Below are 17,371 nucleotides of genomic sequence, written 5' to 3'. Positions count from 1 at the left end.
CTGCATCCCAGATCCTCTTGATCCAGTACTTCTTCCTTCATGAGTTTGTGTGGTTGGGGCTCTGATGGATGTGTTCTTGTTTACAGAAGTCTCTCTTCATGCTGCAGCCCAGGTCAGCGAACCGGGATGCTCCACAGGAATGCCTTTCGGAGGACTCCTCCCTTACCTCGGGGCAGGTTCAATGGTATTACAGGACCAGCATACCAACAACTAGAAGAGTCAAGGATCACAGATCAGGATACAATCCCTTGTGAAGGGTATGTAAGACAACCGACAGAAACCAGCCAATGTTGTGTTATCACTATGAAGGAGAAAGATCAAGGATTACTAATTAATAACTGTATCAAGGCAGAGTATCTAGAACCACAAGAAGGAATTGCAAAGGAGGTAAAAAGGCCTGATCTACCGTCTTTCTTCCCAGTTCCAGCAATAGCAGCCAAGCCCTGGCAAATCCCAGGAACTCATTACCCCACAGCCATACAGAGAAGTTATGAGGTATAAAATGAAATATCCCTATGGTATGTTGCCTTGAGCAACATACCACAGGGAAGGAAGGGCATTTAATAAGGCTTCCATGACTGGTCTTTTACCAAGCACTGAGGATGCAATATTGTCAGATGGATGTTTGTTTGTTATGCCTTCTTTAGATACTCCGTCCTTGAAGTCTTTCATTTTTGAAGTCTTCAAGGGGTTGCTGGGTGGGTTATTGCACATTAGGAAAGATGGGGAGCTCAACTGCATTGTGCTCTAGCCCTCTCAAATATGAATACTCTCCCTAGTCCCAGCCATGGTCAAGATACTAATTTGTAGCTGGAGGGAAGTGGCAAAATCTGACAGACGTTATGACCCTCTGGAAAACCAGGTTCCACACCACCACCTCACAGTAGGAACTCGATTTGCCAGCTGTAAGGTTTTGGGGGAACTAGAGCATAAATGGAATCCTCTGGGAAGAGAGAGGAGAGGATTATGAAAGAGCATTAAGGTGCTATAAAAACCAGCACATTTAGTCATTAGCCCTCCACTTTTAAGGTATACATGTGGAAGTGGGGCACTTTACCCCTCCCCTCCCTGGCATCCACGCATTTGTAATTAGGAAATCATGCCATAATGCAGATATGTTCATATGAATTCCGATGATCAATTTACTGGTTCAGTAGCCACTACTAGAAGAGTGAAGTAAGTGTTTCTTCCATCTCCTCTTTTATTCCAACAATATGCGAATGACACATTTTTTTAATGCCGAAAGGGGACTGTTTATTTCCTGTTGAAATTGAGGATAATAAATTGTCTGTTCTGCTTTCTGCAGATGGCATATTCCTATTGGCACAAAATCAGCTAGACTGAAAAAAAAAAAAAAAGTAAAAAAATAAATAAGTGATTGCTGTTTGGCAGAACATGTAGCCATTCATTATGTTAAAACAAAGATAATGTTTGTTTCTTGTTTTGTTTGTCATAAACCCCCATGTTACAACTGGATGGTAAATGGCCACTCAGTTGATCAAAAAGAATAATTCTAATATCTGGGCAGTATTTCTTTTGCCAACAGAAATTTGAAGGCACAAGAAAAATGTATTAAGTTTAAGTTTATTCATTATTCTAAGCCATTTGTTCACTTTTCTAGAAATTTGAGAGGAAATGTTACAAATGCTGAAATCCAATGTATATTTGTTCAGAAATGGGTATCGCTGAGTCTAATGAGGCTTATTTCCAGGTAGGTATGCATAGGATTGCAATGTAAGCATATGGGAAGTATATATTAGGGGTGTGCACTAGGGATGTGCTCCGCTTCTAATTGGACCGGCGAATTAGAAGCGGAGCGGGGTGCTTCGCCTCCCCTTAAGGCGGAGGCGAAGAGGATTGGGGGGCCGGCGGAGCATGGCGAAGAGGATCGAGGTGAAGGCGGATCCTTCGCCTTGATCCGGAGCTCCACCGGAAAGGTAAGTGGGGTTTACCAGGCCCTGCCGCTGTCGCTGTCACCCATGCGGCGACAGCGGCAGGGCCTGGTAACCCCCCCTCCTCTCCCTTACCTGCCTCCGTCTGCGGTCCGTCGGCTTCTTCAATTGAGCCCACGGTTCAACCACGGTTCAACTTGCGGCCCAGACTTCCTGGTTGAACCACGGGCTCAATTGAAGAAGCCGACGGACCGCGGACAGAGGCAGGTAAGGATCCCCTCCCCCTTGGTCCTTTACCGGGCTCTGCCGCCGTCGCCGCACGGGCGGCGACAGCTGCAGGGCCTGGTAAACCCCCCCACCCTCCTCTCCCGGCCTTACCTGGCACCACTCCCCTCCACTGCGGAGCTCCGATTCGGAGCCGGAGCTCCGCAGCAAAGAGGAACGGAGTATGGGCAGAGCGGCGCAGAGCGGGCTGATCCAAAATTTCGGATCGGCCCGCAGGGCGGAGCGGGGGGTCCATGCACACCCCTAGTGTGCACGGACCCCCGATCCGCTTCTCTTCCAAATCCGCAATTTGCGGATGGGGCCATTTCGCTCCACCCCGCTCCGCCTATAGTCCGCTCCGCTCCGCTGTGGAGCTCCGGATCCGGATCGGAGCTCTGCTTTCCCCCCCCCCCCATAGGCTTGCATTGAAATCCAAAAAAGTCTACAACTTTTTTTTGTTAAAGTTAGAAACCTCAAGTTTAGCACCATGATACCTCATGGACATATACACATGCATGCCAAGCCTCAAGCCAATCCAAGTGTCCCCTGATTTTTGGGGAATTTATGAAAATTGGACACCCCATTTTCAGACATGGACTGTTCTCCGACATTTTGACAGAAAAAAAAATTGGAAGTGGGCACCCTCACAGATGCCAACTAGATCCACATTCATGCCAAGTTTCAAGCAAATCCCATCATCCCCTGATTTTTGGTGGGGCTTTAACCTCTACCGCACCACCCATAACCCCAATTCACACCCTTTTTGATATCTCCGTCAATTTTCACGTTAGAAATCTCAAGTTCGGCACCATAACACCTCATGTATGTATACACACGCATGCCAAGACTCAAGCCAATCCAAGCCTCCCCTGATTTTGGGGGAATTTTTGAAAATCGGACACCCCAGTATCTCAGGGATTTAAAGCTTCAGACAGCTCAATGGGGCCATTTCAAAGGAAATCCCAACATGCCATGAATTGGGGAGTAGATAACCCTAAATATGAATCTTCTTCCACACTTGAAAAAATTATTTGGAACTTCAAAAAGTCTAAGTGAGCGCAGGAAGGACTTATCCCCTGAGTCAAAGCAAGACACACAAAAACCATCCCTGTGAGCCGGGCGGGGGGGAGGGAGGGAAGGCAGGCAGGCAGCAGATGTTTCTGGGGGCACAAGGAAGTGAGCCAAGGATAGTTTCAAAGCCAGTAATGCACACCATCCCTGTGAGGTGGGAGCAGCACAGAGAGATGCCTTTTCTTTTGCATCCCATAACTAGGAGGCTAGGAGGATAAGAGTAAAGCTTTGTGATCCTTGCTTCAGAGTTGATTGACTGCACTGTGATCACAGCCATTATTAAACAACAACAACAATAATAGTAACGTTAATAATAGCAGTACTAATTTATATTAATAGCAATAATAATAATAACAACAACAATAAGGAGTTGAACCACAATGAAAGCCTGCCTGACTTCACTGAAGAGGAAAAGCCAGGAGAGCTTGGGCTCTGGGGTGTAAATATAAAATGGAATAAATAAATAAATAAATAAATAAATAAATAAATAAATAAAGGAGATGTGGAATTAAAAGCAGCAGTGTTGCTGAATAAACAACAAGAAGAATTTTTTTAAAAGGCTATATCTGTCTTTTACCAGTAAGAGGGAAGTGAACGTGCCCAGGGGGAGGGGTAATTATTATTATGCCAATTTGACTGGCCCTATCTAGGGACCAGTCTTTAAGAAGCGACCTGCCACTTCAACTCATGACAGGCATTAGCTTCAGTCTTTCTCCACGGGTTACTCTTTGGAGGGCTCTGATGACCCTCCAAGGGTGGGAGAGTGTGTGCACTGGGCATGTCCACATGCCCTAGGGGATCTCATCCCCTTGTACCACATCTATTCAGTTGTTCACCAAGGTTATGGTGGGTAGCAGTGCTGTGTTTCCTATCTGTTATTTATTTGCTTAGTATATGATTTCAGGTTGTGTTTGTGCATTTGGTGGGGCTACTGTTTTAAAAAATACTGGGAAAATTCCGTTCAGACTAAGAAAGAGAAGTTTCCCAGTATCCCAAGTTACTAGTATCCCGTTTTGCCTATCCACTCTTCCAACTTTGGGATCATGTGATCATGAATCTGCCTCTCAGCACTTCAAAAAGGTACCTCTCCCACTGTTTTTTACCCGATTTTTGAAAAAATTATAGCAAGCGAACCACACCACGCAGAGTGCTGAGAGTAGGCTCAAAACGACCCCCATCCACGACTCTCTAAGCACAAGAAATTTCAGAAAGATAGCTTAAAAAACAACACAGTTATCCCCTATTCTTTTCCGCAATGCAATCCTATGGGTAAAATTTTTCAAAATGGCGATCGGAGTGCTCTGCGGAAAGAGAAGCGCTCCGCCTATGGCCGCTTCTCTTCGCCTTGCTTCTAAGGGTTCCCGGTCCGCTTCTACTCCGCCTCTGGGCAAGGCAGAGCAGGCCAATTCACTTCTGATTCTCTGATTCTAATCGGAGCAGAGCACATCCCTAGTATATATACCTACTCAATTCTCATATACCATTCACGTTTGCAGCTTTGTTGTGGATTGAAAGCATTCAAATTATTATTTTTTCTTAGATTACTTCTTTTTCTTCCAATCAGCTCTGGTATGACTGGAAATGGATTTATATCAACTGGAATAAGTTTTTTTAAATTATTTTCCTGGAATGAAATTACAACTCACAGACAATTTCAGACTCTCCACAGTATGTGCTTAAAAAGACTGGCACCTCATGGCCTTTATAATAATTAGGGGTGTGTGTGTGTGTTTTCAAACTTGAGCTCGTTGGAATTCTCCAGATTCCACCTTGAAGCTTGTTCCATCTTGTGTCTCTATCAAATTGTGATCTTTATTCCCTCCCTAAAATATATATGCATCAGTTGTGCCCATCTTTAAAATATATGCATTCTTCTGCCATTGTTTAAAGCATTTGAGTGCATTTTCCAACAGTGTGCATTTTTCAAATGAACACATGCTTTTGAATGTGTGTGTTTGTGTGTGTTTCTCCCCCAGGGTGGTGGTGGTATCTGAATCATATTGCAAGCTTAGAAAATATACTGACCTTGACCGCAGATTGCATTTGAGTCCATGCTCGGTCCAGGAGATACACACTGGGTAAATCCTGATCAAACTCAGACTAATTTCTCATACATCCCTAACAATACTTTTTGGCTGGCCCTGAGATTCATAAACTACTAAGGAGATGTTGATTCCCAGATGGGTTCCTTTTGAATCAAAGCCATTTATGTGCAAAGGCCCTGCTTAAACCAAGACTTCTAGATATTAAGCTTTTATTTAGCCAGAAGACAAAGGCCTAATCTACCCCAAGCAGGATATTGCACTATGAAAGTGGTATCTAAAAGGCAGAAGCCGCACTACTGCTTTATAGTAGTATTGAAGTGCACTGACAACAGTTGGAGCCCACTGACACATACCATATACTGCTTTCAAAGTGCTATATCCTGCTTGGTGTAGTTCCTGGCTTTTATATTCCGCTTTCATACCACTTTCATAGTGCAATATCCTGCTTGGGGTAGATTAGGCCAAAGCTTCTAGGGCCATAGCTAGACCTAAGGTTTATCCCTGGATCATCCAGGTGTCAAACTTGTTCATCTAGGTGACACACAGGGCATCCAGTGCTCAGGCAGGGGCGAACCCTGGATGATCCCAGGATAACCCTTAGGTCTAGCTGTGGCCTAGGATGTCTTCTGAGGCACTCCACAAACTGAGAAATTATATGCTGGGACTCAGTCCCATTAGCTTTAAAGCAAGTATTTATTCAGGGCTGCCATCAGCACCTTTAATCATTGGACAACAACAGCTAGGGCACCAATACTCTGGTAGAGCCCACAAGTCATGCCTTTCCTGGTCTATGTGTCATGTTAATTTCCAACAATGCCTCTTATGTAGCGTCACTCTGGGACATTGTGAGAAACTGAAGTTGTAGGCCCCAACCTCCAACCCTGATTGGATCATTACTGCTGCTGCCCACATTACTGCTAGGTAAGCCTCTTGAGTTTACATTGGGGGCTGTGGTGTCTGTGGTGAAGTGGGGACACTAATTGTGTCCTGTATTCTATAAGGATTTGCCCATGTAGCGTAGGGGTCATTGGAGACCTACCACATGATGTTCTATACTGCGGTTTGTATGGAAACCCTAGAAGAGAACTGTTAAGCCCCTGTTTGATGTGATAAAGGGTTGGCTATCCTGTCAGGGTTTCATGCTTGTTTTAATTGATACGATACTCTTTCTTATTATTTATTATTAACATTTATATACAATCTGTTTGTTAAAAAGCCATCAAGATGGTGTACAACAACTTTTAAAAATGAAACTGTAACTCAATAAAAATAAGAACATTGAGAGCAATCATATGTCCCCTAGATGGTGTCCAAAGGACCGTAGGATTTCAGGGGATCCACCCAACCAGCCAGGTGTAGACAGAACTATAACTTTGGTGAGGGGTAACTGAGTAGGAATTTCCCAGTGGCAGCTCCTCTCCCAAGTTCAGAGTCAAAACCTCAGAAGAGGACAAGGAGGAAGGAAAGAGGAAATGCTGATAAATGGGGAGGGGAAAGGCCATGGGTCCACCAGAAACACAACAAGGCAAGTCTGTTAGATGGAATCAGAGGCCAGTCTAACATGAAAAGTTGTTTTGGAGGAATAGAAGGCATAAACCCCTCTGTCATTCTACCCATAGGGCTTAGGATGGATGGAAATTGGTGCCCTCCATCCTTTGAACATCCTGTTGAACTGTGCTGTGAAAGCATTAAAACAACTATATAAAAATATGTATGGAGCTCAGAAGTAAAGCCACCAGTAGCAAGAAGGCAGTGTTTGAAGAAAGATCAGGAAGTAAGGAGGAGACAGAGGGAGCATGTTAGAGAGACAAGGAAAGAACAGCAGGCCTTGTAATTGCTCAGAGTTGAACCTAATAAAGTATGCTGTGTAGATGAAGTTTGGAGTGACTCCATTGATTTCTTACAGGTTCACATGGAATAAACTACATGATTTAAAAGACTAAATTAAAAAGATATGTCTTCATACCTTCTTAGTTATAACCTGCCAGGCTTAAGGGGAAAAATAGATAATATTAATCTGATAAATTTTGAAGGCCATAGATAAGACTGTCGTGGGCTAAGCTATCAGGATCTCTGCTGTTCTGATATGGCCTTTATTATAGTTGTCTTAATTTGATCGGGTAATATTGTGATGCTTTTGGCAATACCATATAATGTGACTGACTGAACTAAAATCTTTTCCAATGTATTTAAAAATAAACAGCAAAAACATAATAATATAAAATGTGATCAAAACCACAAAGATCAACACAGCTGACAAAGCCAGACCTCTCAACACAGTAGAAGAGTCCCAGACAATGACAATTGATTAACCATTGTCTGGGACCCTTTAATTAAAAGTAGGGATAGGAGAAGTATTTGTTCAGTAGGCATTTTTATATGAACTTACCAAATTTGCACTACTTGACCCTGTACATGAATTGGAACACAGTATCTGTACTTTTTCAAAGTTTGTAACAACAAAAGTAAAGTTCACACACTTTTTTTAAAAAAAGGTGTACAGAAATGTATATCTTACAGAAAATTGCATGCAAGAATATTTTATCATCGGGGAAATTGCCTGCAAAAATGTGTAAAATTTGAAAAGTCTCTACAAAACACATACATTTTTGAGAAATGCACATGAACATTTGTATGGTATCATGCATACTCAATTCCCCCCACACACAAACTAATGCAATAAAGAGACAAAACAATCAGAAAAATGACCAAAATGAGCAAAATCAAATTTGCTCAAATTTCAGCTATAATTCGCACAAATTCAAAAACACAGATCACCCACTAACTGGCCCAACTCTCTGAAAACCAAGTTGGGCTAGTTAGTGGAAAACAGCCCCAAGTCCAGGGGTCAGAACCAACTGAAGGTCATTGAACTCCACCACCCAGATGGATTCTCCTGAAATCCCTTATTTTCACTGAACTAAATTTGAAGTGAATTTAGAGACACAGCATCTGAAGAATTTTGTGAAGAAACAGAAGAGTTTGAATTTCCCAAGCTGGGGGCAAGGATGGAGGTGTTATTCCATGCATCCCCATCTCTCAATAGTTTTTTGTAACATAAACATATCCTATTGTGTCAAGGTGTTGTACGGAAAGCTAACTACACCCTTTCTCTTATTTAATGGGTGGGAATTTATTCCTTAGGTATTGGAACACACCATTTAAACAGTCTGTTTTGGGGGCTAACTACTCTCATACATTTCCCCTCTCTAGGTTATCTACTGGTTTGAAAACACCACAGAGTACTTCGATAAATATGCAACTGCCTTCAAGAGAGACAAGATCTTACTTCAATAGTGTGGCTACAAAGGACATGGTTGGCTATTCATCTCCAAGAGCCAATTCTGTTCCCATCATCCCCTCGGTGGGCTTAGACGAAGCCTGCATGCAGACACAAAACCTTTCAGACCTAACAAGCATCAAATGGTGCAAAAACTCCTATTCCACTGAACTTGTCAATGTGAGTGCCCCAGCCAGCAGCTGTCTTATTACAGAACAACAAGAAGTCAAAATATTGTTAGAAACTGTCCAGGAACAGATCCGAATTCTGACTGACGCCAGGAGGTCGCAGGACTTTGAACTGACAAATGCCGACACTGAGAACAGTACAAGTGAAAACACAGCATTTCTGCCCATGAGTCCTGTGGCAAAGTCGGAGCGAGAGGCACAGTTTGTCTTAAAAAGTGAAACGAAAAGAGACTCAGCATTGATCAAGTGACTTTGACTGGGGTGGCGGGAGGGGAGGGTTAGGGTGGGGGAGGAGGGGATGTATGGATCTGTGCATTTGAAGCTTTGCTAAACAAGAAAGAGAGGAAATTAAATACAAATTATTTATATGCATTAATTTAAGAGCATCTACTTAGAAGAAACCAAATAGTCTATCGCCCTCATATCAGTGTTTTTTAACAAAATATTTTTTTAAGGGAAAGAGAGGTACCAGGAGGGATAACACTTAGAAGTTCTGGGTTATTATTTTTCCTCCTTTTTTCTTTATTTCTCCCTGCCCACCCCTCCCTTCTTCTGCTGTTTCCTCCAGGTTTACACATACAGCTTCACAATCAGTTTTACAGATGTCCTGCTTGAAGGTTTAGTCTGGCCATCATCCTTAGATATGAATTCCAAAACAGTTCTGAATAGGAACATTGACTGAGAACATCTCCTACACACATTTCAAGTAAATGAATGTAAGCAGCACAGCAGTTACTCTCACTAAACCCCATTGATTTCAAGGGGAGGATTGTGTGGGTGACGTTTTCATTGTGCCCAGTATCAATAGCCCTCCATAAAGTTCTTTTTTAGTAGTCGTACACCCTCCAGATACACTGTTAGCTCACAATTTACTACACCATGAGAATTTGGTCACAGTTTCAGAATTTTAAAACACATGCAAATAAGATGTCCCCAAAATGTCCCCTAAGAGTACAATCCAATGCATGTCTACTCAGAAGTAAACACCACAGAGTGCAGAGCAGCTTACTCTCAGCTAGGTGTGTATAGAATTACAGCCTATATCAGCCTTCCCCAACCTGTTGCCATGCACGTGTTGGGCTACAACTGCCGTCACCCACAATGGGCAGTGTAGCCCAACATCTGAGGACAACACCACATTGGGGAAGTCTGACCTAAAGGCACTTTGAAAATTCTTCCTGAAGTGGAACAACTAGGGAATTTTGAAAGAAGCCATCAGAGTTTTTCCAAGACTAGTAAAGTTTATTGTGAGGGAAAAGTGAAATGTGGTGTTTCGAAATTCCTCTTCCACCAATTTTGAGGGAAACCAAAACAGGTCCAGCAACATTTTTGACAGGAGTTTTGTGTATCCCAAATTAATGCAAATATATGGCTCTCCAGTATGATTTTGAATGTTTAGCTTCAAGACTCCAACTCCAACATCTGTGGATGCTTTACAGTATAATTAACTTTTTCCCAAAGCAGAAAGTTGGACTCAAATGAACATTACACAAGTAGCTAAGGGCACAATCCTGCACAGGTTTAGACAGAAATACATCCCAATTTTTTTCCCCCTATCTAAACATGCATAAGATTGAACCCTTAATTTAGGAATGCGTTCTGCTCATTTTACATTAGTATCCATTATCAAGAACTACCATTGAGAAATAATGTCCTTAAATTTGGAACCAGATGAAAATCTATGTACATGAGACAAAGGTAACCCATGGCAAATATGCAGACTGTGTGTGTGTGTGTGTGTGTGACAAATTATTTTATTTCAAACCCAAAAACTGAAAACACATTATTTTGCCATGATGTTTAGAGTATTGTCAGAATGTTATTCTTGGAAGTCGTTTGTGATCTCCAAAGGACTGCTCAAGTATATGCATATGTGTATGTTAATTTTCTAAATTCTTCCCCAGAGATCTGGAGGATCCAGTGCGTTTCTGTATTCAGCATATATTTGCAGTTGCCACTTTTATTTATTTCCATTTCTAATATCCCCCTTCACTTTCAACCTGATCCACAACCAAGTAACGCAAATTCACTGAATATGATCCAAAGCTCCTTTGGCCCTTGTGAAAGGAAACGCTCAATTTGTATAACACTTAACTTCCCATGGTCCTTGTGGGAAATTCCACCACATAGTACAGAATGGACTAGCTTCTGCTTACGTGGACTTCTGTGCATATCACAGCCCCGGCCTATACCCAAGAATCTCTAGACTGGTCTTCAATAAGATTTTCAAGCACGATGTAAAGAAACTTTGGATGTTACAAACAGGGAATGCACATATCTGACACTTCCTGTTCACCCTGGAAACATCAGATACTTGTAGAAGTTGCACATTCCCTGATAAGAGAGATGCATCAGTTTTGGCTCACAGGTTACAAGACGTGGAAAGTATGAGGCTCGCTCTCTGCAAATTGTGAGGTTCAGAGCTATCTTTAGACTTTAGGCCTTAAAGACCTGAACATTGCAATCAATGAGTATAAGTAGATCCTGAACCCAAGAGGAGAAATTAGGAGCTATTTGTATTCAGATGCTTATTTAACACATTGTGCAATCCACTGAGCCCAAGTGGTATTTAGGAAAGTGTTCATTGATTTTAATGAAGTTCTGGGTGAGTACAGAATCAGGACTTTAAAATAAGATAGATAAACTTGCCAGTTGGGGTTTTCCTAAGAACTTGAAATTTCTTTTGTATTGTTTTTATTTAACCACAAACCACGATATGGCATCAGAATAAAGAACTTGTGTTCAGTAACTATCTATGTATTAGTACTTTTTTATTTTTTTAAAAGAAAACTATCATCTCTTTAAACTGTTTGTACAAATTACTATCTATAGTAAAAACAAAAAACAAAAAAAACAAAAAAACAATAGACCAAACAGCCTTCCCTCCTTAATGGCAGAGATCGTACCTTCTAAAATATATGCACAATATAGATGAAATACATGAATACCCTGATCCATAGCCAGAACTTTATTTAAAAAAAATGGATTGTATTACATTTGTTCCCAAGTTGTCTAAAGATCTCAGTTCCAAAAATAGTACAGTTGATCTGATCCCATACTGAATCAGAAGAAAGCAATATTTTAGCCTCTTGTCAAATGAAATGGAAACAGATACTGGAAAAAAGAAATCTGCCATTTAGTTTAGTCCCCGCTTACACACACCCTCCCCAGGTTAGGGTATTAAAAAAAAAAAAATAGCGTACACACAAGTTCTATTTCTTTTCCCCCTCAAACTTAATGGGATTCTCTGTTTACAGAACTTTCTATGGCTGTAATCTTTGCTGTGTGTTTTCAGTAAAGTAGTATTTGAGGGCAAACTCCATTTGATCTCTTATGTACCAGAATGGTACACTGATGCTTTTTCTAAAGCTTTTCAACAAATGTCAGCAGCCCTTACAAAGTTGAGTAAAAGGAGGGAGCTCTCCATGGTGCTACCAAGAATGGTAGAGGAGGGCAATGAACCCAGAGTTGGCAGTTTTGCCCGGGAAGGAAAACAAACAAAAACCTCCCCTTCTAATCAGTCTTTAAATATATTGGAAACACACCGCATGATTTCCGCTGGAGAAAGTATTTGCTAATTTAGGCAATGCCTTCTTAAAACATAATGTCATTTTGCCATCCTCAAAAGGAGGAAGAGTAGAAGAGCAATGTATTAATGGTCAATTGATGTGTGTGTGTTTTTATTGACATGAGAGATGAAGGTCTGAAATGGTGGGAAATCTTCCATTTGTGTTAGCAATGCTCTCTGTATCCAGCAAAGGATGTGTGACTGTTATATGTTAACTGTTCTATTCAGTTTTCAGCATGTTTGAATAGAGAGACATTAATATTAACCATATGAAAGACTAGTGTACTTATTTGCTAAGAATATAACTTCATCTCACAGATTCGATGGAGGGGAGGTATATAAAGATATGCAGACACAGGTAGTCCTTAATCTGAATTATATTTCTCTTTCTAAAGTTTGTCTCCCGTATTGTACAATGAATACTTTTTCCATTGTAGTCTCTTTTAATTGCATGGATTGTACAAATTATTACCCAAACTTGCTGCGCGGGCACACACACTCATTCAAGAGGTTTTAGGCTGAATTCTGCTCTGCTTTCTCCACCATCTGAAAGAGGTCAGTTCAAGGGCATGGGAAGGCTTGAGATCCACTTGCAAAGACCTTTGGCAGCCCAGAAATCCATGCAGTCAATATTTTAGAACTCTTGGGCCTTGATCCAGCTACGCGTGCATTCCCCACTGACCAAGGTAGACAATCTGAAAGTACTGGTAGCCTCTTCTAACAGCATTTTAATGTTATTTTTAATGTCATTACAAGGAAAACATGTCAGACAGGTTTCCTACCGCTTACAATGATGAAGAGCTGCCCTTGCACATATAGGCTTGTATGTGTACATGTGCGTAAACATACGGTGTTGCTGACAACTTTTCAGGGAATTTAATGTGTAAAATATGAGGAGTACAGGTTTGAAATTGAGCAGGCAAAACTCATTTAAAATGTAGCTAATCTCTTTCAAAAGTTAGACTGTGATCCCTCACTTATACAGTTCATTTTCATAACCATTCCATTCAACAAATAAGCCACTGAGTACTATCCAAAGATACATTCACACAAACCCTCCAAACATGGACACACGGGATTGGATACAGACTTAATCATGCTTAGAATAAACCCATTGAAATGAATGGGACTTACATTAGTTGTGACTAACTTGTCCCACTGATTACAATGGCCTTATATGCAGGACCAAGGGCATTATCTAACGTTAGCCCTATGTAGAGTAGACCCATTAAAATGAATGGGACTTACATTAGTTGTGAGTAACTTAAATATTCATTTCATTTGAATCTGCTTTATGTAGGACTCCCATTGGATACTACCCCAACTGTGAATCCAACCCAATATGATTATTTTGTTAAGTGCCCCACCAAATATGTTGCTCCACCAAATATGTAGAGTATTTTACAAACTCTCCCAAGTTACAAAAGCCGTTTGTAACTTGGGAGCAATTCTGAAATGGAAACTGCCCCCAAAGTGCAAGTCCTATTCTTCTCAGAATTTCCCTTTCAGCAACTCTTTACCTAAGTCTAGGAAACAACTTGTTAAAAGAAGCTTCTGATAGGGAAAGTCATGAAGTTGCTTTAATGGAAACCAATATTTCTGGGTTCATGGCCTATGGGTTTAAACCACACCCCTGCCCCACACAGGGAGAATGCACTTGTGGATCCATTGTAATGTAAGCAATACATGGGTAAAAGATGTGGCATGAAGGAGCTGCCCAGTATTAACAATGAAATCATTGATGCTACTTCTCTGCTGCTTTGTTTGAGTCCCAGAATTATGTAGCTGTGTTGATGGAACTATGGCATGCAGAAACAGTTGACCAGCATTACACCAGTATTGCCTACCATCTTCTAACTGCTTTCCACTGTCAAGACGTAACCCAATCTATGTGGGTGTGAAGAACAAACCAACAACTTTTGAGCAGTTGGAATGTTTATAAACCTTCCATATCACCCCAGTAGATAAATAAATGGTCTCATTGGTTGAACATACCTTGGCTTAATAAGCTTGTGCATTCATGTTTCCTCTCTTTGCAGCATTCAGACCCCAACTTTTCCAATTAACCATAGTTTCCCATTTCATCCAAATCAGGAAACTATAGTTAATAGGGATGGGTGAACTCACCCTAGTCAAGGTCACACACTGCTTGCCAGACCACCAGCAGCGAGCCAACCCTGCTTGCCACACGGTCCACGGGTGCCTGGCGAGCTGGGCCCAGGTGCCCAATCCCTCACCGAGCTGCCAGTTTGCATGGAAATGGTGGCTCAGCCTTTTTCATAAAGGCTCATTTGTGCACATGGCGGCCATAAAGTGTCTGCTTATGTAAGATTATAGGTGTAAATGCGCTATTTATGCCTCTAATCTTGTAGAAATGGCCTCTTTCTGTTCTCCCATTAACTAAAGTATGCCCGTGTGCATTTTTTAAATGTACGCATTTTTCAAGTACTTTTTTCAAATGGCCACATTTTTCAAACTCATGTTTTGGAGTACACGAATTGGATCACAAGCTCATATATCTACAGATTTCCAATTACAAATTGCATTCAAGTTTTTGTTTGATTCTGAAAGGGGTGACTTGCATAAGCTCATTTAAATTTATGAACCCCACAAATTTCTTCCTATTAATAACAATGTGGCTTACCCTTCATTTTCTTTTGGGATCAATAGGAGACATGCAGTTGTTAAGGGTAGAACATAGGATGTCCCTATCTCCACCCTCTTGCTAAGGTTAAATGGTCTCTATTGAAACATCAGTTCAGATAAATGATTCAAGATTAAGCATATAAATTTTTCCAATACTGTTAAAAATGAAAACATGGGCGGGGGGAACGTACTGAAACCTGATTGTTAAAAGTGTACTGGATTTGCAAATGGGCATAAAGTCAGCATCTTATATAAGAATACAGTACTGTAAGTCTTATTACTACAGATCTGCTAGACCAATTTTGCTCATTTAAAAAAAATAAATGAAGCTTGAGCAGTGTAGATGTGGAGAAAATTTTGCAAGTTTGAAAAAGTTCAAAGCTCGAGCTTCAATAGCAATTAATTGCCTTCCTGCCAAACAGGCAGGGCAGCCTCTCCACCAGAGGGATGACAGGCAGTTAGACTGTTGCCACCAGCTGGGAGAGGAAAGGGGATGGAGGTGGCCAATCAGAGGGCATCAAGGAGGGCCGGGGCTGGGCCACATGCAAATTTCAGAGGGGTGATTCACTATGCATGAGCTGCATTTGCATTATTCATGAGTCTCACTGCCGTGAGGGGACTGACGAGCAAAAAAGCAGGAAGGAGTAGGACTACTAGCACTCATGATCTTGTAGAAATTCCATGGGTTGTGTTTAGGGCAGAGATGGACAACTTGTGGCCTTCCAGATGTTTTGGCCTACAATTCCCATCAACTCTAGCCAGCATAGCCAATGGTGTGGCACGTTGGGAGTTGTAGGCCAAAAGATCTGGGGGTGAGCACAAGTTGCCCACCCCTGGTTTAGAGAAACAGCGCCAGCAATATAAAAAACAAAATCAAATCTGGTCTAAAATGTATGGACCACAGGAGCAAAGCAGAATTTTCTTGACATTCCTCTAATCAAGAGAATGAACACACTTGTGCAAACAGAAGGTTGCAGTGCTGTGCACACTGACTCAGGAGTAAGCCCTACTGAACTAAATGACTTGTTTCTGGATAAACAACATGCAACGGATTGGTCTGCATATTTATTTTTATGTCCTTGTTTCTATGCCTTCATTTGGGAGGGACCCCAAAATATTTGGGGTTCCTTCCCATAATTTAAAATTTAATTCCAGGCCCCCAGTGTTTGTGGGGAGGGATGGAGTGGCTTGGATAGATAGGTTTGAAAATTCATAAAACATTGCTCAAAATCTGTGGATAATTGTGGGCCTACTGTAAGGCATTGGAGGGGGGAACTGTGAAAATAAAGGCAGTTTTTATATATCCTGATTCAAGTGCAATAAGAAAGAATGTGAGCCACAAATAACACCTGCCCATCTGTTACAAACTGAAATCTGCTTTAGGTAGAACTGAATGAAACAGAATGGGTAGAAGGTGCTGAGGTCAATCTCTCCTATGGTAGAGTTATTTGGGGCCTTGTTAAACCTACCTGACAAACTGCTTCAGGCGCGGTGAGGCCGCACTACAATTAGCATGGGCTGTCGCACCTATCTACACGTCAGACGCGACTAAGCCCCGTTGCGTCTGCCATTTTTTTTGTTAAAGGTGCCGGAGCGCACCACCAGAAAGGTAAGGGTTTATTTTTTTAAAAAAATAGGGTCCTCCCATCCCCGTCCCCTGATTTCCTCCCCCTCGCACAACCTCCCCTGGCCTCCGATCCCCCTCTGTCCCCACCTCCTGTGTCCTGCTGCCACCGCGTCGTCCCCAGCCGCTCTGTCCCGCTGCCGCTGCCACCGTCCCTACTCAGCGTTTCCTGTTGTCACCATGTCCGGCCTATGATGCCTGCTGTCACCATGTCCTGCAGGCCGGACTTGGCGACAGCAGGAAATGCTGGGGACAGTGGCGGTGGTGGCAGAACACAGGAGGTGGGAATGGGGGGTGGTGAAACATGGATGTGGGGACAGGAGGGATCAGAGGCCAAAGGAGGTCATGGGGGGAATCGGCGAAAGAGGGCGGGAGTGGGAGCGCTGTGGCCCGTCTGCCACTTTTCCCGGCTATTCACACGTAAGTGCGGTAGCCAGGAAAAGTGGTGGAATGGTCCACATGCCCGTGATCCTGGCCTCAGGCCAACCTGAGGCCGGGACTGAGGGAAAAACCGGGCTAAATGGGGTTTCATTTACCCCACGCCCAGGAAGGTTTCACCCCTGCCTGACCCCGGGATCCCCTGTGCTCCATCGGGATGCACAGGGGCAAGCCCGGGGCCAGCACCGGGCTAAACCTCCATCTAGCAAGGCCCTTGGAGTTACATATATTACTTGGGTCTATAATACAAATATTGTTTGCCATGCGTACTATATAGCTTATACTTAGGCTACAATCACTACACACACTGACCTAGCATTATGTGCTACTGTGTGTGTATGTGTGTGTGTGTGTT

At 42.3% G+C, this 17,371-nt stretch overlaps 1 protein-coding gene across 4 annotated transcripts in view; it reads left to right on the top strand.

Annotated features, from left to right (window-relative positions):
- Nucleotides 1–8,990, top strand: part of NRG3 (neuregulin 3) — a 795,134-nt gene extending 786,144 nt beyond the window's left edge. For all 4 annotated transcript variants that reach the window (XM_063131659.1, XM_063131656.1, XM_063131658.1 and 1 more), the window contains 2 exons: nucleotides 87–257; nucleotides 8,486–8,990. In XM_063131659.1, coding sequence (XP_062987729.1) covers nucleotides 87–257; nucleotides 8,486–8,990 — 676 coding nt within the window. The remainder of the gene's footprint in view (nucleotides 1–86; nucleotides 258–8,485) is intronic.
- The last annotated feature ends 8,381 nt before the right edge of the window (nucleotides 8,991–17,371 follow it).

Source organism: Elgaria multicarinata, chromosome 8, assembly GCF_023053635.1.
Source record: "Elgaria multicarinata webbii isolate HBS135686 ecotype San Diego chromosome 8, rElgMul1.1.pri, whole genome shotgun sequence".
NCBI classification, from domain to species: Eukaryota; Metazoa; Chordata; class Lepidosauria; order Squamata; family Anguidae; genus Elgaria; species Elgaria multicarinata.
This window is presented reverse-complemented; position numbering and strand designations above follow the sequence as displayed.